We start from the raw sequence: 27097 nt of genomic DNA on the forward strand, positions 1-27097 counted from the left end.
TAGACCAGTGGCTACTTATTTCTCTCGCCCAATTTGGCAACACTGGGTCTGTCTGACTCTGAGCGGAAGTGAACCCAGAGCTAGCCGTAATAAATAAAATGGAGAAGTAAACACTAAAACCGCTAGTTGTAAATGTATTACTCAAACGGGCTGAAATTGACCATGTTTTGACTTTTTTTTAAATGACCAGTCCCGGAAATATTCCATTCTTATACTCTACGCGGTCAGACCCACCGTCTTACGTCATCAGTTACAGTAACATATAGGCCTATATAGAGATATCTATCTATCGGCTGGCTACTGTCTGCGAGACGTCCATTCTCCACAACCATCACGTTCTTTAAAGAAAGGACGTCCCAACCAAAGGACGAAGAACGGAGATCTTGTTTTATTTTCTTTTACTGCGTTTCCTAAATTGGCTGTTCGTCTGGCCGTGTGCCAACATGCCCGAGGTCCGCGAGCTCTCCGAGGCTCTGCCAGAGATGCCCATGGACCCCATCACCGGGGTGGGGGTCGTAGCCTCCAGGAACAGGGCGCCCACCGGCTACGATGTGGTCTGTACGACGACGGATGGCCTGGACGCCGATCTGTGGAAAGATGGCCTTTTCAAGTCCAAAGTGACGCGGTACCTGTGCTTCACCAGGGCTTTCTCCAAGGAGAACAGCCATTTAGGTAACGTTCTGGTGGACATGAAACTGATCGACATCAAAGACACCCTGCCCGTGGGTTTCATCCCTATCCAGGAGACCGTCGACACGCAGGAGCAGGCCTTCCGCAGAAAGAGGCTGTGTATTAAGTTCATTCCACGGGATTCCACGGAGGCGGCCATCTGCAACATCCGCATCCTGGGGAGGTCCAAGCAGGCCCCGCCACAGTACACCTTCATCGGGGAGCTCAACAACATGGGGATCTGGTATCGCATGGGGAATGTTCCCCGGGCCCAGGACTGTGCTGGGCCCACGCCGACCACCAACAACGTCCAGAACACCAACTCCACCTCGACTCCAGCCCAAAACGCTGCCACCCCCATGCCTAAGCATATATCCATGACCCTCCCAGCCAGTTTCAGAGGCAAGAATGCTACCAGGCCAGACTATGAGCACCAAAACTCCAATCTTTATGCCATCACAGCAATGGATGGAGTGCCTTTCATGATCTCCGAGAAGTTTGCCTGTGCCTCAAGTGACCTGCAGCAAGTGGATCTGATGGGCATTACAATCAAGTCACTAGATGAGATTGAAAAAGAATATGATTACAGTTTCCGCACAGAGCACAGTGCGGCAGCTCGTCTCCCTCCCAGTCCCACACGAACCCCCATGAGTTCTGAGGCCTAAGAAACAACTTACCCATCCCTTACATCGACTACTGAGTTGACCACCAACCAATAATACACAGAAAAGTAACCAGCTACCCAGCTATATGAGCTATCTCCTCCTTTCTACACAGACTCCATTTTATTTGCATTCATTTAGTTTAGTAAAATAAGGTTGTACCTTTCCCTTAAGGTTTCTGTACCATGACATAAAGAGGAGGTGAAATAAGCTCCCTTCCATGTTTCAAAAATCAAATATACCGGAGGAAACTGTTACAATTACAAGGGACAACTTTAAATTGAAAAAGAATACAAAACAGTTTCAAGACCCCCGCTGTACTGCGTAGGTCAACTGTGAACCACTAAACACTTGGGTTTTAAAACTGGATGGATGTAAGACTCATTCTGGGACAGTGCAGATCCATCATGCTCAAGGCGAGTGTGAAAGAAGATTCACCCATTCACTCCACAAGATCCATTTGTTCTTAATATTAAGGAACTGAAGTTCTGTTCCCACTGGTGTGCAAACCTGATCATTTTGTTTCTGAGTAAATTCAAAACAATATTTTATATTTTTGGGAGCAGGACAAAATCAGTTGCGTTTTTTTCCTTTTTAAAAGTTTGATATTGACAGCAGAGAGAGAGGAAAGGCGGGAGAAAGAGAGGATGACATGCAGCAAATGGCCTCCGGTTGGATTATCGGATATGACATTTTCTTACTTTTTTTTAATCGACTGTTTAAGGTTGTGAGAGTAGAAGTATTTACTTTATTTTTTGCTCTACTTTGCTTTAGCTGCTGGTCTGTATTTAGTCATTAAGTACTCAAGATCAAATCCATAGGAGAATGGGAGGTAAAGCAACATAAAAAGTGTACTTTGGCTAATAATGATCATTTTTGATCAATCAATATTATAATATACTGGTGTTATTGTGAGTGCACTGTTATTTAGTCATTTCCTTGTGCTTTCATTTGCCGCAACTAGTGTTCTATAAACCACTCTTATCACTCTGGTCTGAGCCATGCCCATGGATTTAAACAGACCCATAAGTACTGTAAAAAAAAAAATAGGGTAGGCTAAGCAAGCATTTCTAGGACACTCTGTAAAGATGGTTCTGTTGGATACCACTATTTTGCCGTTAATTCTAGCATTTGCAAAACTGCAAATGCTGTATTTGTTTTAGTGTGTTTTGCTTTACCCACACTAATGTGATGGCTTGTTGGCATCTTCGTTTTCCTAAAGAGCCATTTTGCCAGTGGAGCTGTTTTTATGGGTGAATAGGAAACATTTGATTATTGACAGTACTGAGTTTTAACAAAATATTATACGTTACTTTTTACTAATTAACATTTGGCCACTGTTATGTTGTTACGGGAACAGCGTAATTTTTATGTGAATTTATCTGTTAAAATATAATTCTTCCAAATGTGCACATTGAAAATACATTTTATAATTTGATGAACCTCTGAATGGTTCCGGTACAGTAGCATCCAAATTAGGTTCTTGCTGATTGCAGAATGACAGGTTGCAGCTAACTTAGAGACTATAGAGAGGCTTTGAGAATAACCTGGATATTTTGAAACTAGATTATTACCTTTCTTTTGACACTTGAAGCATGCTAATATACTTTTGAGGAGCTGTAGAATAAGAAAGGTGGAATAAAAATAACAAACTCAAGTGTGAAATGCATTGCCCTGACATTCTTATCGTTGTATGCAGCAACCTACCTTTTTACACATTTCATAGAAATCGTGCAATGACGAAACACAGCCAATATATTAGGATTCTTTTGAGCCTGTATCCAGATGCACTGCAGCTCCTACATTTCATTTAGCTTTGACTGCTGCAAACCTTAGTTTTCTGGTCAGTCATCTTCAGTTTACATTAATTAACCTTTATTTTCATGCCTCCAGTATTGTCTTCAGCACCTACCAATGTTCAAAAACCCTTTACTGTACTGTACATGCGCTGTCTTGACCATTTGTTTGTGCTGATCTGTTAAGAAATGAAAATGTTTAGCAAAATAATTTAATCTACTAGCCACCTGAGCTATCATTAAATACTGTTACATGCATGGGTTAACCACATATACTCATTTTATTGTTTGTATGATTTCTAGACTTAAGTATTTTGATCATTTTCTCTCAAATGCTATATCCATTTTGGTGTTTTCAGAACAAAAGGGATTGTCATAGGTCATTTAGAAGATTTGTGAATTCTGCTGCTGTCAAGTGATATTCAACACATAAGGTTGAAAATATACCGTGCTCATGACAATATATAACCTGGTTTCGTTTGTAATGGTAGTGTGTCTGCCTACCTACTCTGCTCTACATCTGTACCATTTCTAAACTTGTGTTTAAAAAGAAAAATCTCCAATATGTAATGTAACATTTGATTGAAAACTAATATGGTTTATGTCTATTAACAATGAGTAACAGCACTGACTGTTTTGGTTACACCTTGTTATACATCCTCTTTGCATGATGATTCAAGCTAAACTGCTAATGTTGATGTTAGTGATCTTTGTTTTGTAACCTATAGGATAGGTCATAAGACATTGCTCTGCATGGACACTGTTTAAAATGAAATAAAATGAAAATAACAAGATTAACGGTGCTGCCACGGAAAGTCTATACAATTTGATAGAAGATTGACACTGTCCATTAAAAGTACAATTTTATTTAGTTATTCACTCTGCTTTGTTTACCTAAGAATGAATACAATTGTTTTAATGGAGAGAGCATGGCATGTTGGAATGTTCATTAAGATTAGATTGTATATGGACAAAATGTCTGTGAGCAAGATCATCAGTTTTATATGTAGCATTTAAGAATTGAGAGAGCCAGAGGGAGATTAGGAAAAGCGGGCTGTGGAGTAACACATTTATTATTCCCTTTCCTATCACAAATCTTAAGACAATCCTATGTCTGATGAAATTCAATTATGGAATGTTTTGGGAACTGAACACAATTTGGAAACTTTCCTAAGACATTTTGTGGTCAAAATACGTCATATAATTAAATCTGTGTCATCCCCACTGTTTTTCTTTGCATAGAGGATAGGAATAGACACACCACTAGGAGGGACTCACAGCAAAATGCACATGGTTTCGATTAGGAGAGTGAAAAAAAAAGCTGAGACTCAGTTCACTGCCCAGGGACATACTGTTTAAACGTGTATCTGAGCATTTGTGTGCGCATGTACGTGTGCGCATGTGTCAGTGATAGATAAAGCACACAGTGGACCTCTGTCAGATCATAGTTTCCTGACTTCCAGAACAGACTGAGTTCCAACCCCTAGATATGAGACTTTTTTCCTGGGCAGGAGCTCCTTGCCTCTTGCCTGTCCTGGTTCTTCTCACTGTCCTCTCAACAATAAGAGCTCATGAGGACAAACTCAAGGAGAGACACTACTATATCGCCGCTGTTAATATTGACTGGGACTATTCAGGCGATGGACCACAAAGGTAGGGTACCTGTCACACAAAAAACAGAGATGGGTTTATTATGTTTACTAGATGGTCTTGTCTCCATGGCCGATATGCTTAAAATTAGATGTAGCATTACATTTATTCTTGTATAATCACTGCATAGCATACAATCATTTGATAATTTAATGTATACATAGATAATTTTTGTTTATATAAGAGGTGTATATTTTGTGAACAACTCGGGTAGGGCTGTCAGGCATTTTGGAGTGGACAGGGATCTCATTTGCAACTATTCAGGGTCATTTGCTTTGATAATCTGAATTAAAAATGTCTTTAACATTTGGGAGGCTACTTTTAACGTGTTATTTATTCATTTTAAATGTTCAATCATTGTTGGTGTGACTGATATATGAGAATATGTGATGCAGTTAGTCACTGTTCCATCCCCCCTTCCACCTTTATACCAGGTCTGGTCCCACCCATAAGAAAGTGGTCTTCAGGGAGTATGAGAGAGGCTTCAAGCAGGCAAAGACTCATCCCTCCTGGTTAGGTAAATGTGTTACTTGTTGCCTGCTGCCTGTCTGACTTTCATCATCACAAACTTTCTGCGTTTCCCAATCCAGGCCCCACCCAAACAAATAAACATGTGGAAAATAACTGCATTGTCACATCAATATAATTTATTACTTTCTGCAGCACACACAATTAGAAGGATACTGATTATGAGGTATTAGACTAATATCCCACTATCCTTGTCTCATCACATAAATAGTGCTACTAATTTAGTAGTATTATGTGAGGAGTGCTAGTGGGCAGAAGCCTTATTAAACTTTAACCCACTTCTCTGCAGGTCTACTCGGACCCACACTGAGGGGTCAGGTGGGAGAGGTCATTGTCGTCACTTTCAGGAACATGGCGGACAGGCCATACAGCATCCACCCACATGGGATCGCTTACGGGAAACAGTCGGAGGGTTGGTACTGTTAAACACGTAGACTACACATGTGTCATGGCTGTTATGGCAACTTACTGTGGCCGAGGAGGTTCACCCATCTGTTAAAACACGGAAGAACACCAGACGTGCTATAAAAAAACTAAGCAAATGGTTTCCCTACTCTGGGTGTTCTTGATGTACTGATTCATTTAAGTACACAAAATTGGGCAATAGACAAACAGCTGTGTTTGTCTTTTTCTGCAATATTAACTAGGAAAAGCAAATTAAGGCAGTCGACAGTACTGAAGTCCAACAGCATGCCCTGTTAAGCCAAAGGAAATAACTGTCTGTGTCATTACATACAGACAATAGTAATAAGAAATAATTTCCTGGGATTGTGGTTCAGGGGGGTTGAGACTAATCACTATTTAATTAATATATAATAGTGCAGAGGAAAACCTTGTTTTGGTTTATATTTGACAACGTTTAAATACATTTAACACTGTACAAAACACATGTGCCATCAAGGATGGACACATGTGTTTTGGCACATGTTGTTTTGGCACATGCTTATTTCAATAACTGAAATTACGTAACAGACTTGTGACTTGTGTACAGGAAACTCTTTAAATGATTAACTGTGCTACTAGGCTTAAACCTCCAGCATGTTTTGTCATGAGTCATATGTTTATCTGACTCCAGTTGACACAGAAATTGATTGCACCCCTGCACTGGTATTAGAATTTCTTGTGCACACTGCCAGTAGGGCAAGGATGTACCTCCATGCATTTTGTTTCACCTATTTATATATTTGAAATATTTCACATTATTGTCTCCGCCAGAGGTGGAGAGTATGTTTTCGTTCTTGTCCTTCCGTGTGTCCCCCCGTCTCAGCCAAGCTAACATTGGTCAAGCTTCGCGTGACACGTGACAATATTGTTGTCACCAATGCTCTGATTGGCTAGCGAGACGCATGATGACATAGAAACCTATAAATAGGTGTGTCACTTCAAAAAATAATATATATTTGTTGAAGTGAGCTTCCATCAGCCAAGCTAACATTGGTCAAGTGACACGTGACAATATGTAATATAAATAGGTAAGACAGGATTAATCAGGAACAGTACTGGCGGAGACCTGTGCTCCGAGGAGCACATTTTCTAGTTAATTTTGTAATGGAAGTCAACGGTCGTATTTTCCGCTGAAACCTTGCCCAAATATGGAGTCATACGTCATAGATATGTCATAAATATCTGACGTCACAGACTTTCCCAGATACAGAGTTCCACCCATGGTCCTGGCAGAGAGTACTGAGTGTACTTTTTAGTTAATTAAAACATTTTCTTTCCTGGATCATGATGATGAACATTTTTGTTCTTCTCTCCCAGGAGCCCAGTATTTTGACAACACGTCACAGAAGGAGAAGCAGGATGACGTGGTACAACCCAATGGAGAGCACACGTATTACTGGGAGCTGACATCAGATGTGGCCCCCCAGATAAATGACCCCGACTGCCTCACCTACACCTACCTGTCCCACTTCAGCATGGTGCAGGACTACAACTCAGGCCTCATCGGCGCCCTGCTCATCTGCAAGCCAGGTACAGTATAATGTATGCAGCATGCATCATCATCTGGAGGCCGGAAACAGTATTTATTCAACATGCACCATAATCTGCAAGACAGATACATATTCAGCATGCACCATAATCTGCAAGCCAGGTACTGTACATTATGCAACAACATGCACCATGTTGTGCAAATTCCACTGCACGCTTAATGAACACTGGTGAGATTAATCACTAAACACAATCACTCTCAGTCTTGTTTAATGTTTGCAAGGTTTAGAGTACGTCTTGAGACCTTGGGGAGTGGTAGATTTCAAGAGGGCATTTCACGTACACACAGCTCTATTGTTACTAATGACCTTGCTTGCAATAGTTCAACATAACGGAATGCAGACAGATAAGAGTGAACCCCACTAGACAAGTAACCTGACGCTTCCAGATCCAAGAAGCTTACGACACACATTTGTTTCTCAGCTTGAGAAACGTAGTTACTCAATACCGCCCCCATCTGGCAGAGTCAGGTTACTAGAGGGCTTCTGTCTTCAAAAACAACATACAGTAAAATTTTGATACATTGTTTGGGAGGAAATTAGTTATGAAATAGTATTGCAAATACAGTATTTAGCCCACACTCTCACACACACACACATTCTCTCTCTCCCTCCATCACGCCATACTCTCTTCTTCCTATCTTTTATTTTCACTCTCTTTCCATTGTCGGTCTGTGTCTTTGTCTCACTGTCTGTCTTGTCTATCTCTCGCTCTCAACAGGCAGTCTGGACGAGTCGAGGGAACAGTTCCGGTTCCACCACGAATATGTGTTCCTGTTTGGAGTGTTTGATGAGAGACAGAGCTGGTACCGCAAAGGCCACGGCACAGACAACCAAGTCAAATACACCATCAATGGATACACAAGTGGATCCCTACCCGGTCAGTTAGTCCAGCCTAATTTATGCTCCGTCCCACGATGGTGTCATCTGTGACGTGTTTTGAGCTCTTGTAGGTCTACTATAATTTGTGGTGTGTGACACCAGGTTTACTTCACACATCGGGCCTTTGTGGTTCATATTGCCTGATACAATTATTTTTTTGATTGGTTAATCTGTCAATTCATCTGTCAATTTCTTCTCCATTATTTGATTAATCAGTGTGATTAATTTAGAACCTAAATGAGGTGATAGAGTACAACATGATGGTGAATGATATTCATATTATCTAAATGCAAAAAGACATCTTGAAATTGCCCAGCAGTTAAAAAGACAAAGTTCCATTTTATAATTAGCAAAAAGATAAGTCATAAATAGTAACATCACTAAACCGATTAATTCATTACTAATTAGACTTAATTACTTATGTGATACATTTTCTGTCAGTTGATGAATTAGTTCAATTCAATTCACATTTCACCCCTAGACATTTTAAGTGAAATATCCAGTAAACTCAAGAGAAAATAGATAACCTGTGGCCTTCTCTCCCTCCAGATGTCAGTATTTGTGCTCACAGCTCTGTGAGCCTGCACCTGATGGGCATGAATTCAGAGCCTGAGGTGTTCTCTGTTCATATGAACGGACAGGTGTTTCAGCAGGACGGGCATAAAGTGTCATCTGTGGGCCTGGTCAGTGGTTCTGCCACCACCGCCAGCATGACAGCTGTTCACCCTGGCAGATGGATGCTTTCCTCACACACCACCAAACACCTGGAAGGTATGTTCTATTTATCACACTACAGATCTGGTATCTTCCACTGTATAACTTCCTGTTCTGTACAGCACAACAATTAGGAAAGGAAGGGAAGGATAGGAAGGAAAAAGTTGGTATAAGTAAAAAAAGAAGCACGGATACTGAGTTTATACAAACGCTTGAAATAAATTCCACCTCCTTTCAAATTAGAGTCTATCAAGATAATAATATAAATGCAATAACGTACCTTCAAATGGACCTTTACTGCACTTTTATCAATAATTGTTTCCCTCTAGCTGGCCTGCATGGTTTTGTGGATGTGAAGTTCTGTGCTGGCTTTGATGAACCCAAGCAGAAACTGACCATTCAGCAAAAACGTGAAAGCAAAGTGTGGGAGTACTACATTGCCGCTGAGGAGCTCCTCTGGAACTACGCGCCCAACATGCCAGATTCCATTGACAAGTAAAATTATATTCACTGATTTGATCCTTAATAATACTTGAACTAATTTTACATTACATTTTTTCATTCACTATTATTGTTGGCGTGTCATTTCCAATGCAACATGCATTTCTTGCCAAATGACATCTTTACCACCTTTAATGTTTTATTATTTGAGCTGCCCTGAAGCGTTGAGTGGAAAACGATTGTACTGAAGCTGCTTGTTTGTCTGTGTACATGTTTTTTTTAGGGACTACAAGCTCGACTACCTGACGCCAGGCTTGAATCGCATAGGCGGAAAGTACAGGAAGGCGTTATACACGCAGTACACAGATGATACGTTCACCATGAGAGCAGAGAACCAACAGAGGAAGGATGAAGTCGGCATCTTGGGCCCAGTGATCAGAGCCCAGATCAGAGACGTTATCAAGGTGACATCACACTCCCACTACTCACCCTCTGACTATAGCACATAAATACTGTCTCTCACCAGTGGTGTAAAGTAACTAAGTACATTTACTCAAGTACTGTACTTAAACTTTACTGGAGTATTTCCAATTTTCAATACTTTTACATCCACTACATCTCAGAGGAAAATATGTATTACTTTTACTCCACTAAAATTATTTGAAAACTTGAGTTACTAGTTTTTTTCTTTTTAGATTTTGATTATTATTTCAAAACATACATTACCCACTTCGGCCCTATACACATTTTGGCCATTTGAAAATAGCAATGTGTCGCGACGCATTATGAGCTTGCAGATCTGCTATTTTCAAAAGATTTGTATACATTTTATACATCTGAAAACTTGTGAGATTGGACATTCTGCACAATGTCCTGTGATCAAGTTGTTGTTTTTTATGTTCATTCTGCATTATTAGTACTTTATACTCTTGGTACTTTAAGTACATTTTGATACCAATACCTTTGTACTTTTAGTTCTGGACTTTTGTAACAGAGTATTTCTACATTGCAGTATTGATACTTTTACATAAGTAAAAATACATAAGTAAAAAATACCTTTTCCACCACTGGCTCTCACATCCATCTGTCCTGGCACTTTGTCAGATTTACTTCAAGAACATGGCCTCCAGGCCCTACAGCATCTACCCACATGGACTGACCATAGAGAAATCAGAAGAAGGGGTCAACTACCCTGCAGGAGGTACTGTCTTTCTGTCGATGGTGTTTTGAGAGGCAACATTCATTCATCGGACACAGCCAAGACCAAATTGCAAATTGCAAATGTAATTTTCAATTAAATGGTCTGAAATACAACAGAATAGCATAGAACACAATACAACAATGAATTGAGCATCCTGGTGCCTTATTCTGATACGTGTCTTTACCCTGCGCATATGTCTAATATATGATTTCAAATCCTGTAAATAAATCTCCTCACTTTAGTTGTAATGAGCTGTCCACTCCAATGTAAACATTGGGGAACTTTACTTTTGCTGAAACAAAGCTGAATCTCTGGCTTTACACATTACCAACATATGCAGTTCATTCCTTTTCCATGTTAAAATTGCGGTTACTGCTTAATTTGACCTTGATTTGATCTAATTTCTTAATTTGGCGAATTCACAAAGATCCCATACATGGACAGCAATGATACTACCTTTTTATTTGCTTCCTGGCTCCCAAGCTGTGGAATAACCCCCCCCCCCCCTCCTGCCCTCAATGAGGACAGCAGACTCACTCCCCATTTTCCGCTGCAGTCTGAAAACTCACCTATTCTGACTCTACCTCACCCTCTAGCACTCAGCATTCCTTGTATGACTACTTGTTGTCTATTTCTATATATTAGTTTTACTACATTATGCAGATGTATGTTGGGTACTTGTTCACATATTCTATGTATGTTATTTACTGTAGATAGACATATTGTATACTGTCTGCTAGGTTTTATGTTTACCTCAGGGCACATACCCCATTTTCCCTTGCAGTTATCCATCATTGAATAGAGATACTTGCCTGTGTCCTCCCAGGGAACCAGACTCATGGCGTCCAGCCAGGCCAGACTCACATCTACACGTGGAAAGTGGTGGAGCAGGACGAGCCATTGGATGGAGACTCCCGGTGTCTCACACGCATGTACCACAGCGCGGTGGACACACCTCGAGACATCGCCTCAGGACTTGTGGGACCGATCCTCATCTGCAAGAGTCAGTCCCTCAATGTCAGAAATGTGCAGGTAATGAAATCACACGTTTCACACAGACACTGCTAAGACATCTGCATTATGCAACTTTGTCAGTAAGATAACATGGTAGTTGTCACTGTCACCGTGTGTCACTATTACAGAGAACTTGCAGTGAGCTATAACAAACAAAAATGTGAAAATTATAGTATTTGTAGCACTACACAGGATTTTTAGATTTTTAAGGTGGAACAAGAATCAAAACAAGAATCAAGACGGGGTTTATTTGTCACTCACTCATACAGGTACAAGCGGTGAAATGTTGGTGTGACACTACCAATCGCTGCCACTTGTTACATGTTACCTCTCGCTGCCACTTGGGGCCGCCAAAATACACTAAGTGTGAAAACGCTCCTGTGCAGCTTTACTTTCCTTAGATGAACCCAGTTTTTATGTTTCTTCTTTTATAGCTGAAATCAGACAAAGAGCAGCATGCCATGTTTGCAGTCTTTGATGAAAATAAGAGCTGGTACCTGGATGACAACATTCGTACCTACAGTGATCGGTCCAGAGTCAACAAGGCAGATCCAGACTTTTATAAGTCTAATGTTATGCACAGTGAGTTTTGCTATAACTCATTGTCCTTTTACTGAATGGTACTCATAATGCAAACATTTTCTTATTCACCATATCACATCATAGGCCTACCATCTGTCATAAGCAGATTTGTGTGATGTATTTCTTACCCCATTGTATTTCTGACCCATATTATTATGTATTATTTTGTCCCTGCAGCGATCAACGGCTATGTGTTTGAGAGCGGTCAGACCCTGGGCTTCTGTAATGGTGAGATTGCAACGTGGCACATGTCCAGTATAGGAGCACAGGACTACATCCAGACAGCCACCTTCTATGGACACACGTTTGAGCTGAATGAACGCACAGAGGACTTCCTCAGCCTCTTCCCCATGACTGGAGAGACCATCTCCATGAACATGGACAATATTGGTCAGTCATGGCTTACAGTGACTTGTTATGTAACATTGCACAGTTGTTTGTAATCTGTGCAATTTGTAATTATCAGATTAAATTAATTCTTTTTAGCATTTGCAGCTAAAACAATCCTTTGGTTTAGCATAGATGGGAGTTTAGTGTCAGCTATGATGTCATCACAGAGAAGTATGCAACTTAAACCCTATGTACTTCATTTACCAGAGTCCCCCTGGGGTCTATATTAGGCCCCCTCCTTTTTTTCCTGTACACCAAAATCTCTTAGCCACAACACGTTGTGAGCTTGTAAAACGGCTATTTTCGCCAAATGTTCGGTTCCAGAGTAGGGACGCTAGGGTCAAGTGGCTAATTTGGCTAAAATATAGACCCCAGATGATAAATGCATGCTGTATGTCTCCTTTAAATCAGGCATCTGGCTCCTGGCTTCCCTCAACTCCCATGAGACAACCAAAGGGATGAGAGTAAAGTTCCGGGATGTGGAGTGCTTCCGTGACTATCAGTATGAATACGAAGACGATGAGGGGGGCAACAAAGACTTTATAACTTGGAAGCCTCCTAGTCCAGAAGAAGAGGAGCTTGAGAAAGAAGTGGAGGCGTTAACGTTAAAAAACGCGAAGGAGGAAGAGTTTCCGGTTGATGATTACACAGCTATGTTTGCAGACGAACTCGGCCTCAGGTCTCATAAGAACAAGTCCAAAAATTCGGATATGGAGGAATTGGAACTCTCCAGCTTCGACTATGGTGTGTCTGAACGTGATGTGGACGCCACTGTCAACCTGAGGTCTGTCGCTAAGAAGGGAAAGATGGAGAATGACACCGTTCCTTCAGAGCCTGAATCAAATAGCACATTAGACTCTGACTTGGTGGTTGATGATTACACGGTTACGTTTCCAGACGAACTCGGCCTCAGGTCTCATAAGAACAAGTCCCAGAACTCGGATATGGAGGAGTTGGATCTCTCCAGCTTCGACTATGGTGTGTCTGAACGTGATGTGGACGCCACTGTCAACCTGAGGTCTGCCGCTGAGAAGGGAAAGATGGGGAATGACAGCGTTCCTTCGGAGCCTGAATCAAATAGTACAGTCTTGGAGGACAAGAGAACTAATTTAACCCAGAAAAGTGTAAACCAGAGTTCTGTGAACATGATCCAAGGTGAGGATTCGGAGGAGAGAATCACGAGAGGAGATGTCTTCTACTACTCTGAAACTGATCTTCACCCCATTTCCAACACCACAGAGGAGATGGTGCTCCTGGATGCAAGGGTCAAGATGGGGTCTGCATCAGATAATGAGACCACCATGAAGGAAGACCTGTCATCTGGTCAAAATGTCTCATCAACAGGCAATGTATCTCTAACTGCAGTTTCATCCATTGAGAACATAACAGCGTTGAATCATAATGCAACATTAAATATATCAAAAGATGTAGCAAACCATTCATTGCCCAATTCCAGTGCTGAAGCTTCAAATTTTAACACCAGCAATACAGACAAGTTCAACCTAACCAGCACTGACGTGATGGTGGAAGGAAGCAGTAATATGACCAGCTTATCGACACGTCTTGTCAACACAACAATTCATAACGTGAGTTCATCATTTACTATGGGTAACATAACTACAGAAGCTAGCAATGTTACGGACACATTATCAGGAAATGCTAGCTCAGTCTTGGAGGACAAGCAAGTGAATCCAACTCAGACAAGTGTAAACCAGAGTTCTGCGAACATGACCCAGGGTGAGGATTCAGAGGACAAAATCACAAGAGGAGATGTCTTCTACTCTGACACTGCTCTTAACCACACCTCTAACACCACAGGGGAGATGGTGGTCCCTGATGCAGGGGCCAAGACAGGATATGCATCAGAGAATGAGACTTCCATTTATGAAGACCTGACATCTGGTCAAAATGTCTCATCAACAGGCAATGTATCTCTAACTGCAGTTTCATCCATTGAGAACATAACAGCGTTGAATCATAATGCAACATTAAATATATCAAAAGATGTAGCAAACCATACATTGCCCAATTCCAGTGCTGAAGCTTCAAATTTTAACACCAGCAATACAGACAAGTTCAACCTAACCAGCACTGACGTGATGGTGGAAGGAAGCAGTAATATGACCAGCGTAAATGGTACGCAGGACACCACAGTGGAACAGGAGTATGGAAATCAAAGTAATTCCTCTTCAGAAGAAACAAATTCCAGTGTTGATTCCCGTGAACTTGGAAATAATATGAGTATATCATCAAATGAATCTATGGCTTCGTCAGACAGTAGCAGCTCTGAGGAGGGGAGTGAGGAAGTGGTCATCTACCTAAAGAACAACAGCTCGGAAGCGATCATAACCACCTCCCTCCACTCTCAGGAACACAACTGGATCTACAACGGTACACACCAGACGGTCCCCATGGAGCTGCCCGACCACATGATCAAGTATATTTCAAACGATCCCCCGAAGTCAACTGCTCCACCGACTCCGACCACAACAAAGAAACCCAAAAGGACGGTGAACCTCAGACAGTGGCCCCAGAAAGGCCACGCCATGAAAACCAAGCGGAGGAAAGCATACAAGCCCCAGGCCAGGACTGGACTACCAGTCCTGCCCTTTTCTCCACGGGGCTTAAACCCAGGATTGTCCCCACGTGGGTCACGGCCCACCTCTAACAAGCCACAGCCCATCTCTAACAAGGAAGATCTGCTCAACACACCTGTGATCATCGGTGTGCCACGGCCCGATTTCAGCGAATATACGTTTTACGTACCTGGGGATGACCCAGATCATCTCGACCTGTCGGAGGACGTCAAAGAGAACGAGTACGAGTATGTGTCCTACATAGACCCCTACAGTAGCCACAAAGAAATCACCCTGGATGAGACTACTAAATACTACCTAAAAACAGCTGGCACCAACGTCAAAACTTACTTCATTTCTGCAGAGGAGGTAGTCTGGGACTATGGCGGCTATGGACATAGGTAAGCACTGGGGTAGAATGACATGCACTGTCAAAAGAAAGATGGCATGTTTGAGGATATTATTGCTAAAAATGCACAATGCTACTGTGAACAAAGTAGAAATACATACATACACAATCTCATTTCACCACAGGAGGCAAGAGAAGACGCTTCAAAGCATGGAAGAAACCAAGTTCACCAAGGTTGTGTTCCGACAATACCTGGACAGTGACTTCACCACCCCAGATATCCGGGGTGAGCTGGAGGAGCACCTGGGCCTCCTGGGGCCCCTCATCAAGGCCGAAGTTGGACAGAGCATCTTGGTAAGCTTACCAAGCATCAGTTTGAAGTTATAGTGCAGCTACAGTTTCACACACAAACATCCCTAAAGTAGCGAAAATAGCAGATATACAAGCGTGCAACCCGTCGCAATGCGACGTTGTGAGCTTGTAGATCTGCTATTTTTGCACGACAATGTCATATGACAAAGTATAAAATATAGGCCATTGATTTATGAAATATCATAAAAATATGAAATATTGAGACAGCAATGATGTGCAAATAACTAAACTACGGTATATGACCTAAAAGAAATCTATCCACTCACCACCTGGTCTTCCTGGATTGTAGGTGATCTTCAGAAACAAGGCCAGTCGTCCCTACTCTTTGCACCCGAATGGGGTTACCTATAACAAGCAGGCCGAGGGACTGGAGTATGACGATGAGTCTAAATACTGGTATAAATATGACAATGAGGTTCAACCCAACTCCACCTTCACATACCTGTGGAAGGTCCCTGCCAGGGTCGGGCCAACGAAAGACGAGTCTTCCTGTCGGACTTGGGCTTACTATTCTGGGGTTAATCCTGTGAGTAAAGTAAAATAGAGTAACATTGCTTCAAAGTATTCCTAGAAATTTTTATTTTGTGAATCAGATTTTGTTTATTATACAGGTACATTACAAAACAATTGAATATTGTGGAAATTGAAACTTTCATTGCACATGAAGTGAAATATTTCAAACCTTTTAGTTTTATGATGATCATGGCATTCAGCTCAACAATCCAGTATCTCAAAATATTAGAATATTACATTGAGGCCAATTAAAACATTATTTATAATACAGAAATGTTGACCATCTGAAAAGTAGGTTGTTCATTTATCCACTCAATACTTGGTCTGGGTTACTTTTGAGCAAATTACTGCATCAGTACGGCGTGGCATGGAAGCGATCAGCCTGTGGCACTGTTAAGGTGTTATGGAAGCCCAGGTTTGCTTTGATAGTGTCTGCATTGTTGGGTCTGGTGTCTCATCTTCCTCTTGACAATACCCCATAGATTCTCTGGGGTTCAGGTCAGGGGAGTTGGCTGGCCAATCAAGCACAGTAATACCATGGTCAGCAAACCAGTTACTAGTTGTTTTAGCACCGTCGAAATATGCCAAATTCAGAAGGTTGACATTTCTGTATTATAAATCCTTTTTCCAATTTTTATTTTGTTCTTATACAATATTCTAATATTTAAAATGAAAAATAATAATACAAAATGACTAATATTTATTCATTTTTCATGAGCTACTGTATATACCGTAATAATCTAGATTAATAGAAAAAAGGTTGAAATATTTCATGAATTTAGAATATATGAATGTTTCACTTTTTGAATTACATATAGAAAAAACTTTCCCACAATATAAAAAAAAATTATATGCACCTGTATATCACTGAATATTTTTGTGAGAATTATTTCTGAATTTAATGAAATAGTAACAAAGTACTATAAATACTCCATTTTCTAGGAGAGGGATATCCACTCTGGTTTGATTGGGCCTTTGCTAGTGTGTCGGGAGGGCACCCTCCCTCATGCGACTGACATGAGGGAGTTTGTGCTGCTCTTCATGACCTTTGATGAGACCCGGAGCTGGTACTATGACAAGAACCGTGAGCTAATGGAGAGGACCAACCAAAGGGCAGTCAGGGACCCCAACTTCAGAGAGAACCTCAAGTTTCCCTGTAAGAGCTTCCATAATTCACAGATTTATATTCTATTGATTTCTGAAAAAAACACCACAAACACATGGTGACAAAATAACCTATGTACAGAGTAACATCCTCAGTGTTGGGTCCATGCTTAGCATCTCAGAATTCAATTACCATAGAGTATTTCACTGTGTAGATTTCAAAAGAATATAGCTGACCATCTGAGTCAAATGCTTTCCCCCATAGGCATCTAAGAACTATTAAAGGTAGGGTAAGGGTAACTGATATATTTTTGTTAATATAAGTGTTAAATAGCTCATTCTCAATAGCTCATTCTGATAGTACAACTTTAGCTCTTTATAACATTAGCAAACACTCTATAGCAATGATTACAATCAGAATAAAGTGCTTTAACCGTTTAACAAACCCCCCCCCCCCCCCCCCCCAAAAAATACTTTTAGTTTTAACCCAAAAATATCACGTACCCTACTTTAAATACATTACAAATAGAATAGCAATACAATGTCTCTCGGATGGAAATGGATGTTGATGTTGATCACTATTGTCATCACTGATGTCTCCATGTTGTGTCCCCCAGCCATCAATGGCATTGTGTACAGCCTAAAGGGGCTGAGGATGTACACAGACCAGATGGTTCGCTGGCACCTGTTGAACATGGGATCTCAGAGGGACGTTCACAGTGTCTACTTCCACGGACAGACCTTCCTCCACAAGCAAACAAAGAGTTACCGACAGGCTGTCTTCCCGCTGTTGCCTGGTTAGCACCCTGTCCATTGCAGTCTGATGTATTGGTTTTCCGTATTTCAAATCGCCAGCAGTCACAGAAATGTCTTTTAGGTGCATTTCATTTTATTTAGGTAGGCACGGTCACGTGCCTACATGCAGGTTTGTGTTCTTACAGCTGAGGTATAATATGCAGCTTCAAAATGATTTAATATTGAATTATAATGAAAGAAAATATATATATACAAACACAGATAGTTATTCAACTCTTATCTTGTATAACTGACAGCAATGACTATTGATGTAACCCAAAATAAGCACTTGAACCAGAATATGTCCCCTTACCATGTCATTTCTGTCCCAGGAGGCTTTGCCACTCTGGAGATGAAGCCAGCCAAGCCTGGCCTTTGGCAGCTGGAGACAGAGGTTGGCTTCAACCAGCAGAAAGGCATGCAGACCCTCTTCCTGGTTCTAGATAAAGGTACGACCCACTTAACACTAGACCACCAAAGTTAGAACACAATTTCATTGTCATTTTATGTTCTGTTACTTCATATTCTGTAACATTGCTCATGTATGTTTTCTAGAATGTGACCATCCCCTGGGACTAAGTTCAGGGAGTGTGAAAGACAATCAGATCACTGCTAGCGATACCAGAGGTAACCATGCTGTATATCTCCCAGTAACAGATCTTTCATAATCCTACTGTATCACAGCCACAGTGGCCTGTAAAAGTATTGCATTGAAAATAGATTTCTTAATTAATTAATTTTAATTAATTTTAATTCATATGAATTGAACTAATCTATCTATTTTTACCACAGCCCTCTATTACTCCCCTTATTATTCTTTCTTTCTGTCTGTCTTTCTTTCGTATTGTTGTCTGAGTTATCACCTGAACACGCTGAATAGAAAGTAAATTAAGAAACAAAATACTTTTACTTACTCAAAAGAGGTCTACATTTAATGGGGATATATTCATGTAAAGGTTCGGGCAAAAGAATAGAACAAAATTATAAATACATTTCTGCCTCTGAAGGATACTGGGTACCTCATTTGGCCAGACTGAACAACCAGGGTAAATACAATGCATGGAGCACAGAGGGGGAACACAACTGGATTCAGGTACCGTGTGTGTGTGTGTGTGTGTGTGTGTGTGTGTGTGTGTGTGTGTGTGTGTGTGTGTGTGTGTGTGTGTGTGTGTGTGTGTGTGTGTGTGTGTGTGTGTGTGTGTGTGTGTGTGTGCGTGTGTGCGTGTGTGTGTGCGTGTGTGTGTGTGTGTGGGTGGGCATATTTATATTTGCGTGTGCATGGAAGAGAGGACACAATGGATGCATAACAAAGTATGTAAATGCCGTTCCTGTTTTGATATCTGCCCATGTGTCTCCCCTGTCCCTTGCCACAGGTGGACTTCCTGCGGCCAGTGGTAATCAGCCAGGTTGCCACCCAGGGAGCCAGGCAGATGTTCCACTCGCAGTATGTCACTAACTACACCGTCTCCTACAGTACCGACCGCAGGAAGTGGTTCTACTACAAGGGCGATAGCAACAGATTCAGGAAGGTGGGTGGAAGTTATAGTTATGATGAGGAAATGCAGAGGATGAATTTCAAGTATGTGCAAATGTAAAAAATACCCCTTCAACAATTAAAAGGGGATGCAATTATTATTATCATCATCATTTATGATTATGATTATTATTATCCAAACACATTTTAAACTACAACCTACCCTACAGTATAATACTTTTTAAACCTCAGGAAGGCTGAGGCCGAAACGCGTCAAGCGTTCCCAATAAATGAGAATGTTTATCTGAGCCTTGCATCCTTTATTTTGAAGTGCCGCTTTTTCCACTTCGGTGGTATTTGATACAAGTTATATTTATAGCTGAGCACCCACTGCCTAAAAATTATGGCATCCAGAGGAAGCGCACCTGCTTTTTTTCTTACCCTACAGTATCATTAGTGAGCATCACCTTCTTTCATCCCTCTCTTATCTTTCTCTCTCTCTCTGTCTTTGGTCTTTCTCTCACACAATCCCTCTCTCTGTACCTAGATATTCCCTGGGAACCAGGAAGCCTATGATACGAAGGTGAACATCTTCTTCCCTCCTCTGATTGGCCGCTTCATTAGACTCCACCCCGTCAACTCTTACAACAATCCCACGCTACGCATGGAGTTCTATGGCTGTGAGCTTGACGGTAGGAGATTGTAGAGAACGCAACTACCTTCTTTGATGTGTGGTGAAAGTTCTGCAAACTAGCAGCTGCCTCTGATGTGACTCCGTCCCCAGGTTGCTCAGTGCCCCTGGGTATGGAGAGCAGGCTGATTGAGGACGGCCGCATTAAGGCCAGCTCCACCGCCACCAGCTGGTACTCTGGACCCTGGAAACCGTCCCTGGCACGGCTCAACATGCAAGGCACCATCAACGCATGGCAGGCTAAGGTACAACCGATTAGACACAAATACACACAGCAAGCACATGCGTGATTCAAATGGCCGATGGAGGGTCAGTAACTTGTATCTACCATCCCCATCTGTTTGTTCTGCCGTTGTGCTTGGAAATGCACAAAAACATGATGAGTGACCTGGGAATGGTGGTACAGTGTAAGGTGAATGCCATCTACATTGTGGGTTTGAGGTACAGAAGCAGTTGTATCTTAATTGTTTTGTTAATTCTGAGTAAAAGCAGAAATGCTGAAAATCTACTTTGAATAGAATAGATAGAATACGTTTTTGGCCACGATGAAACACCAAAGAATCACCAATTAAAAGTGTCAAATCGATTGTACACAAAAATGCCGAAGCTTGTTGTGGTCCATTAAACATCACAACACCCAACTGACCTAAACAACCAAATAATAAATACAAATATAGACCGTGAAGCCATGATTTAATATCAGTCTTAAAATTTGGAAGGGAATTCAGGGATAAAAAACCACACAATCACGACTCTATGAAAATGTCCCAGTCTGACTGCTGTCTATGCAGAATCGGAGACGGTTTGTTGGCAGAGTATGCTCACATATACAAGGAATTAAACTTTATTTCTGTGTGTTCACACAAAGAATATGACACTGTCTGTCTGTCTGTCTGTCTGTCTGTCTGTCTGTCTGTCTGTCTGTCTGTCTGTCTGTCTGTCTGTCTGTCTGTCTGTCTGTCTGTCTGTCTGTCTGTCTCTCTCTCTCTCTCTCTCTCTCTCTCTCCAGACTAGTAATATGTACCAGTGGCTACAGGTAGAGCTCGCCCATGTGAAGAAAATCACTGGCATTATCACACAGGGTGCCAAATCAATCGGCACTGAGATGTATGTGATCTCCTACGCCCTGCAATACAGCAACGATGGCGTCCACTGGAGCGACTACACAGATGATCCGGACTACATGTCAAAGGTACGCCAGGCCAAAGTCCCATCATTGCACAGACTTACAGTCTTTCCAGACAGAGTGTCCTGGTGGCGCTATAACAGACTGATGTGAAAGCTTTGGGGCCAAGGTTCTTCCTTGGCCTCTAGGGAGTGTGCGTGCAAAGTTTCACACTGATCGGTCCAACGGTGCCATATAGATTAGCTGCTCACAGAAATCTGCCTGTTATAGTGCCACCATGAGGCCGTTTTGAAGAATTTAGGGTGTCATTGTAGGGAGATTAGTTGCTCACAGACAGAATGACACAGACACACGGACGGTTGATGATTGAAATCATTCAAAACATGTCCATCACCTTTCCATTCCAGACGTTTATCGGGAACACGGACAACAACGGTCATGTGAAGAACTACATCTACCCTCCCATCTTCTCCCGCTTTATACGAATCCTCCCCAGGAGTTGGAGGAGTTCCATCACCATGAGAATAGAACTGCTGGGCTGTGACTTTGAGTGATGAACTCGCAGAAGACGGGGGGAATAAAACATATGCTATGCACCCCTTAATGTACCACGCACAGTACAAACGTACACTGTATGCAAGAACATGCATACCCCCACCTACACACACACACACACACACACACACACACACACACACACACACACACACACACACACACACACACACACACACACACACACACACACACACACATCCAAACTCAAAGTTAACCTGACACATTATATAGTCTGTGCGTGCAGTCGAAAACAAACAGGCATATCTATAGGATCAAATATCCACGTCTTGCTTTTAGGCCATTCCCTAAACTCATCGTGAAGTGTACGTGAGAAGTTCAACAGCTACAGTTAGCTCTACTGTATCATAAATCAGTATTCAAACCGCCAGGAGAACTCAAGTTACATTCTAGGTAGGAACGGATGCTGCAACCTAAGACAGTGTTATTGCCTTTTCCTTACATACTGTAGGAAATATATTGCCAAATGTACACTTTTATATACATTGCATTGTGTCATGAATGAATGTGAATGAATGTAAATATGTAAGTAGTATAAGTTTATTTTATTTGTCAATAAATCTAATTACCCTTCAGTTTGTGATCTGTATGCAAAAGAGTGGATCAATTATGCCGGCAAATAACATTAAAACCTAGAACATTAAAGGTAAGATATCTTTGACTATCTAGAGAGAAACATGTTATACACATGGCGTGGCTACAATGTGGAATGTGCAGATCAACAAGCTCACAAGTCACAAAGCGTCACTTCAATTATTTATTCAGGGAAATTATTTGATTTTTTAAATTGTATTTATGAAATATTTTAGAAACATTTTTAAATTGTTTTTAATTGATGAAAAGTTGTGAATTTATTTTGTTTAAACTTGTTTTTTAATTATTTTGAAAACAAATTTCAATGTAGGAAACGAAAAAAAGGGGATATTTACTCACGACCCATAAAAATGTGTCCGCGACCCAAATATGGGTCCCGACCCACTATTTGGGAAACAGTGATCTATGTCATAGATTCTATGATATCACATTACTCAGAAATACTGAGTAATGTGATGCCTCTATAATTGGCACACACCCTCTGGTCCCCCTTTTTGAAATGTTGAAGAGATGTGCCATTCATGTCAGACCCTCAACATCCAAAGCCAATTCCCACAGACAGACAGACAGACAGACAGACAGACAGACAGACAGACAGACGGACAGATTGATCGATCGAGGGGTGAGAGCGAGAGAGACAGAGAGAGCGAGAGCGAGTTATCTTTCTGTTCCCACAAAAATATACAGAAAAAATGAAAAATATTTTGGGCATAGTTACGAATGGTGATTAGCCTAATCATGATTATTTAATAATTAATCTGTCATTAATCTGATTTAAACATTTTCACGGTTTACAGCCAGCCCTAATACATAGATAGATAGTTAATTCCTTCTTTATATAAGACTTGCTTGGCTATATATTCTTCAGACTGGAAGCTTCCTGCTTGGATCACACCATATTTGGGAATGATTGGTGACATCACACCTCAAAGCACAAAGTATTTATTGGCTCACAGATTGTAAAGAAGTAAAATATTAGATGTTCCAGCGGTTCGGTATTGTGTTCCAGCGGCACTTCCGACTCTTTACCGGAATGGAAAAGGGAAGTATGGATCTGACACACAGCTTGGGTGAAGCTGGGTCTGGTCAGGTCTGCTGACTGGTCTTCCTTGGGAGGCCCTGGAAGAGATCTTCATGAACCTTCCTCCCCATCAGCTGGTCTGTGTTTGCCGGTTAGTGTGTTGTGAATGGAAAGAACTGGTTGACAGTCAATCTCTGTGGAGAGAAAGATGTCGAAGAGAGGGATATATTCTCTATGATGCCACCAAAGTACCCAGCGACTGGAGACTGTTTTACTTCTTGTCTACAAAGAGACACAATCTTCTCAAGAACCCAAGAGCAGAAGAAAAATTGGCTGGCTGGCATATTGTGGACAATGGGGGAGATAGATGGAAAGTTGAGGATCCGATAGTTCCACATCCTGATAAGGCCATCCAGAAGGTATTTGTCACCTCTTTTTGCATGTGCAGAAAGTCCCAGCTGATTACCCTGAAGAAAGAGGGTTATGGCCCCTCATTCATGGACCTCTTTCAGCCTGATATCGCAATATCTGATTGGTATGCACCACGTTGTGACAGTGGTAGTATATATGAAATCCGTGTCGAGTTGCTGGATAAAAGAAAGAACCCAGTTCAGACATTTGCTCCCGACACTGTCATCTTTTACCGACGGAATGATCAGCAATGGAATCACATCTCCCATGTGTTCAAGAACTATGGACCAGGGGTGCGATATATATATTTTATTCATGGAGGCATGGATATGCAGTTTTGGAAGGGATGGTATGGAATTCGGGTCACCAACAGTTGTGTTGAGATATGTCCATCAATGGACAGGTAGCTCTCTGAATACTGCTGCTGCCCTTACCTCCAAACTTCCTTAATCTGCCTCATGTTATCTGCACTGATTTTGAATGTGGAAATATCTATGTGAAGTAAGTATAGTTTTAAGTTAGATGTGTCCCCTGACACTAGAGTAAATGAAGGCTTATGCAAAGCAGCGGTAAGATGAAACAACACAGTCAGTTGCATTTAGTTATTCATGTTGTGTCTTTATGGAATATTGCCACAAGTAAAATTAAAACGTTAAATAGAGGGAGAATTTCTGGGTGCAACGTGGGTTAGAGGTGCCCTCTGGTGACTAACTAAGGAGTGTTCTTGCCCACAGGTGTCAGTCACTACAGTATATGCTAATAATCACATACTCCTCCCCACTAAATGAACAAGTACATCCAAAAACACTGAGGTAAATAATTAGACCCTAAAACAAAGACATTGTCCTCTGAGCCACCACAACGTGGTACGTGTTATATACTGATAATAAGAGCAAGTTCTTTCATGCGGACCATATACCACAGTGGCCTGCATGTAGCTACTATACTGAGGTGGTACAAACCTTGTTCTCTCCAGCAGAGGAGAGATCCAGTAACTGAAAGTACATACACTGTGTTGCCTCATCTGATGAGCTTTCAGCTGTAGTGTGGCCTTTCATAGGTTTTTTTGTAAGCTCCCTAGCTTTTACAAGCATGTTCAATCATGTGCCCCTTTTTGCCACATTTCCTGCCCCACACACTGTCTGTCTCTGATGATTGAGCCCTGTGAGGCGTGTGATAGGCAAAGAATAGTAAATGATCTGTCCTTGTCAATATGGTACACGAAAGGGGTACATACTCTACATCGGACGCAAAATGTTATGTTGACAGAGCGTCAACATGACGACATGGGAGCGAGAATGCGCCACTCAGAGACGTGCAACCGGTTAGCTGTTCATGGCAGAGCCGGTGAACTCTCCAGGTCCCTGTGGGGTTTCTTGCACGTGAGCGCCAGCAGCAGCAGCGTGGGTAAGTGCCAGAGGCTGCAGAAGAAGAGCTTGCGCGCGTTGCTGCGATCACCCTTCCTGTAGAAGCGGAAGGCCAGGAAGCTGATGTACATGTTGATGGGCAGGGATACCAAAGGGAAGATCCAGGTGGTGACACCCAGCACGGGGGCCAGGCATGCCAGGCCGATGAGGCCCAGGCTGTGGCGCAGGGCCACCCGCTGGCACATGCCGGGATGTGTGACGGACATCATGCGGTAGCCTCCGCGGGAGTAGTCCTCCTTCAGGTTCCAGCTCAGGGCGTTGAAGTGCGGGAACTGCCAGCAGTAGAGGAAGCCCCCCAGCAAAAGAGCACCTGGGTCCAGAGAGCCTGTGGCAGCCGTCCAGCCCATGACAGGGGGGATGGCCCCCACCAACGCCCCCACCCAGGTGTTAGTGATGCTGAGTCTCTTGAGGGGAGTGTAGCAACAGGTGTACAGAAAGATGTTGAGGGCCCCCAGTAAGCCTGTCAGCGGGTTGACCGCCAACGTGAGCATGGTGATCCCAGGCATGCCGCAGGCCAGGGCGAATGACACCACGTGTAGGGGACTTATCTGTCCTCTGACAAGGGGGCGGTTCTTTGTGCGGTTCATGTTGGAGTCAAAGGGAAACTCAAAGTACTGGTTGATTGAGTTGGCACTACATGAGGCCAGGCCTGTCCCCAGAGAAGTTACAAAGAACATGGTGGGGTCAAAGGGGACCGGAGCCATTGCATAGCCCGCTGCGGCAGTCGTAACCACCAGTGCTGTGAGTTTGATTTTGGCAAGTCTGGCGTACACGCCTGGCAGATCAGCCAGCTCGACCTTCAGCTCCTTCCACTGTCTGTGCAGACGGCCGTGTCTGGCTTCTTCTGTCTCCACCTGCACATGGGGAGTTTCCTCAGAGGTCCTCTCCGCCCCAGGTGCCTGTAACGAGGTCTCCGTGGGTGCGGAGGTCACAGACTGCATTATTATCTTACTGGTGGCCTCTCCTCTGTGTAGCGTGATGCCTGCGACTGTAGGACCGATGGCTGGTATATGTGGCAGTGGCACCCTCTCATACACGGACATGGCCAGGACAGACGGTTGTTTAGGGTTAGCTTGTCGGTGAAGGTCATTGTTGCTTTTTGATACATACTGTCGTTTGAGGAAGTTCAGATGCTGGTACGTTGTCCGTGTGAGGATGAGGCGGCGAGTGCACTGCTGATTTCTAAGGGCGTTTCTAACCAGTTTCTGGTTCATGCTGGTACCAACCAGACCTGACAGACTGCTACATGGTGTTATGAACATATTGTATCATATTCCTGAAGCATGAAGCCGGTTCTTGTGTCTCCTTCACATGCAGCACGCCACCAACCGACCTCACTATGATGTCATGCTGATGACAGCAGGGATCTCCATGCATGGGCATAATAGGGACAGACAGATACAGAGATCTCCATATATGGGCATTAAATGGGACACAGACAGACAGACACAGAGATGTTTGGATTTTCTTTTCTGGACAGCCGCTGGTCCGACTGCATTCCCACATGGCACAACACACCCTCGAGTCCTGGGCGATCCACACACCAAG

At 42.4% G+C, this 27097-nt stretch overlaps 4 protein-coding genes across 4 annotated transcripts; 3 read left to right on the forward strand and 1 right to left on the reverse strand.

The window, feature by feature from the left end:
* Window positions 1-57: 57 nt before the first annotated feature.
* Window positions 58-3988, forward strand: LOC308073824 (multivesicular body subunit 12B-like). The gene has a single exon (XM_080413000.1). The coding sequence runs from the start codon at window positions 444-446 to the stop codon at window positions 1332-1334; it is 891 nt and encodes a 296-aa protein (XP_080269126.1). The 5' UTR covers window positions 58-443; the 3' UTR covers window positions 1335-3988.
* Window positions 3989-4616: 628 nt separating this feature from the next.
* Window positions 4617-22143, forward strand: f5 (coagulation factor V; the record flags this gene model as incomplete). The annotated part of the gene is made up of 25 exons (XM_080412172.1): window positions 4617-4780; window positions 5212-5294; window positions 5595-5717; window positions 7067-7279; window positions 8018-8176; window positions 8728-8949; window positions 9222-9387; window positions 9617-9797; window positions 10438-10534; window positions 11361-11566; window positions 11983-12130; window positions 12308-12520; window positions 12932-15497; window positions 15631-15799; window positions 16107-16343; window positions 17273-17486; window positions 18052-18231; window positions 18562-18678; window positions 18785-18856; window positions 19237-19322; window positions 19603-19758; window positions 20251-20395; window positions 20488-20639; window positions 21404-21586; window positions 21928-22143. The coding sequence occupies 25 exons, from the start codon at window positions 4617-4619 to the stop codon at window positions 22072-22074; spliced, it is 6399 nt and encodes a 2132-aa protein (XP_080268298.1). The 3' UTR covers window positions 22075-22143.
* A 1580-nt stretch (window positions 22144-23723) lies between these two features.
* On the forward strand, window positions 23724-24529 carry LOC308073295 (F-box only protein 6-like; the record flags this gene model as incomplete). The annotated part of the gene is made up of 2 exons (XM_080412173.1): window positions 23724-23736; window positions 23781-24529. The coding sequence occupies 2 exons, from the start codon at window positions 23724-23726 to the stop codon at window positions 24527-24529; spliced, it is 762 nt and encodes a 253-aa protein (XP_080268299.1).
* A 926-nt stretch (window positions 24530-25455) lies between these two features.
* LOC308073296 (protoheme IX farnesyltransferase, mitochondrial-like) lies at window positions 25456-26811 on the reverse strand (the record flags this gene model as incomplete). Its single annotated transcript, XM_080412174.1, has 1 exon — window positions 25456-26811. The coding sequence occupies one exon, from the start codon at window positions 26809-26811 to the stop codon at window positions 25456-25458; it is 1356 nt and encodes a 451-aa protein (XP_080268300.1).
* Between the last annotated feature and the right edge of the window lie 286 nt (window positions 26812-27097).

The sequence above is a fragment of the Gymnoscopelus braueri genome (genome assembly GCF_963280865.1).
Source record: "Gymnoscopelus braueri genome assembly, chromosome: 18".
Lineage (NCBI taxonomy): Eukaryota > Metazoa > Chordata > Actinopteri > Myctophiformes > Myctophidae > Gymnoscopelus > Gymnoscopelus braueri.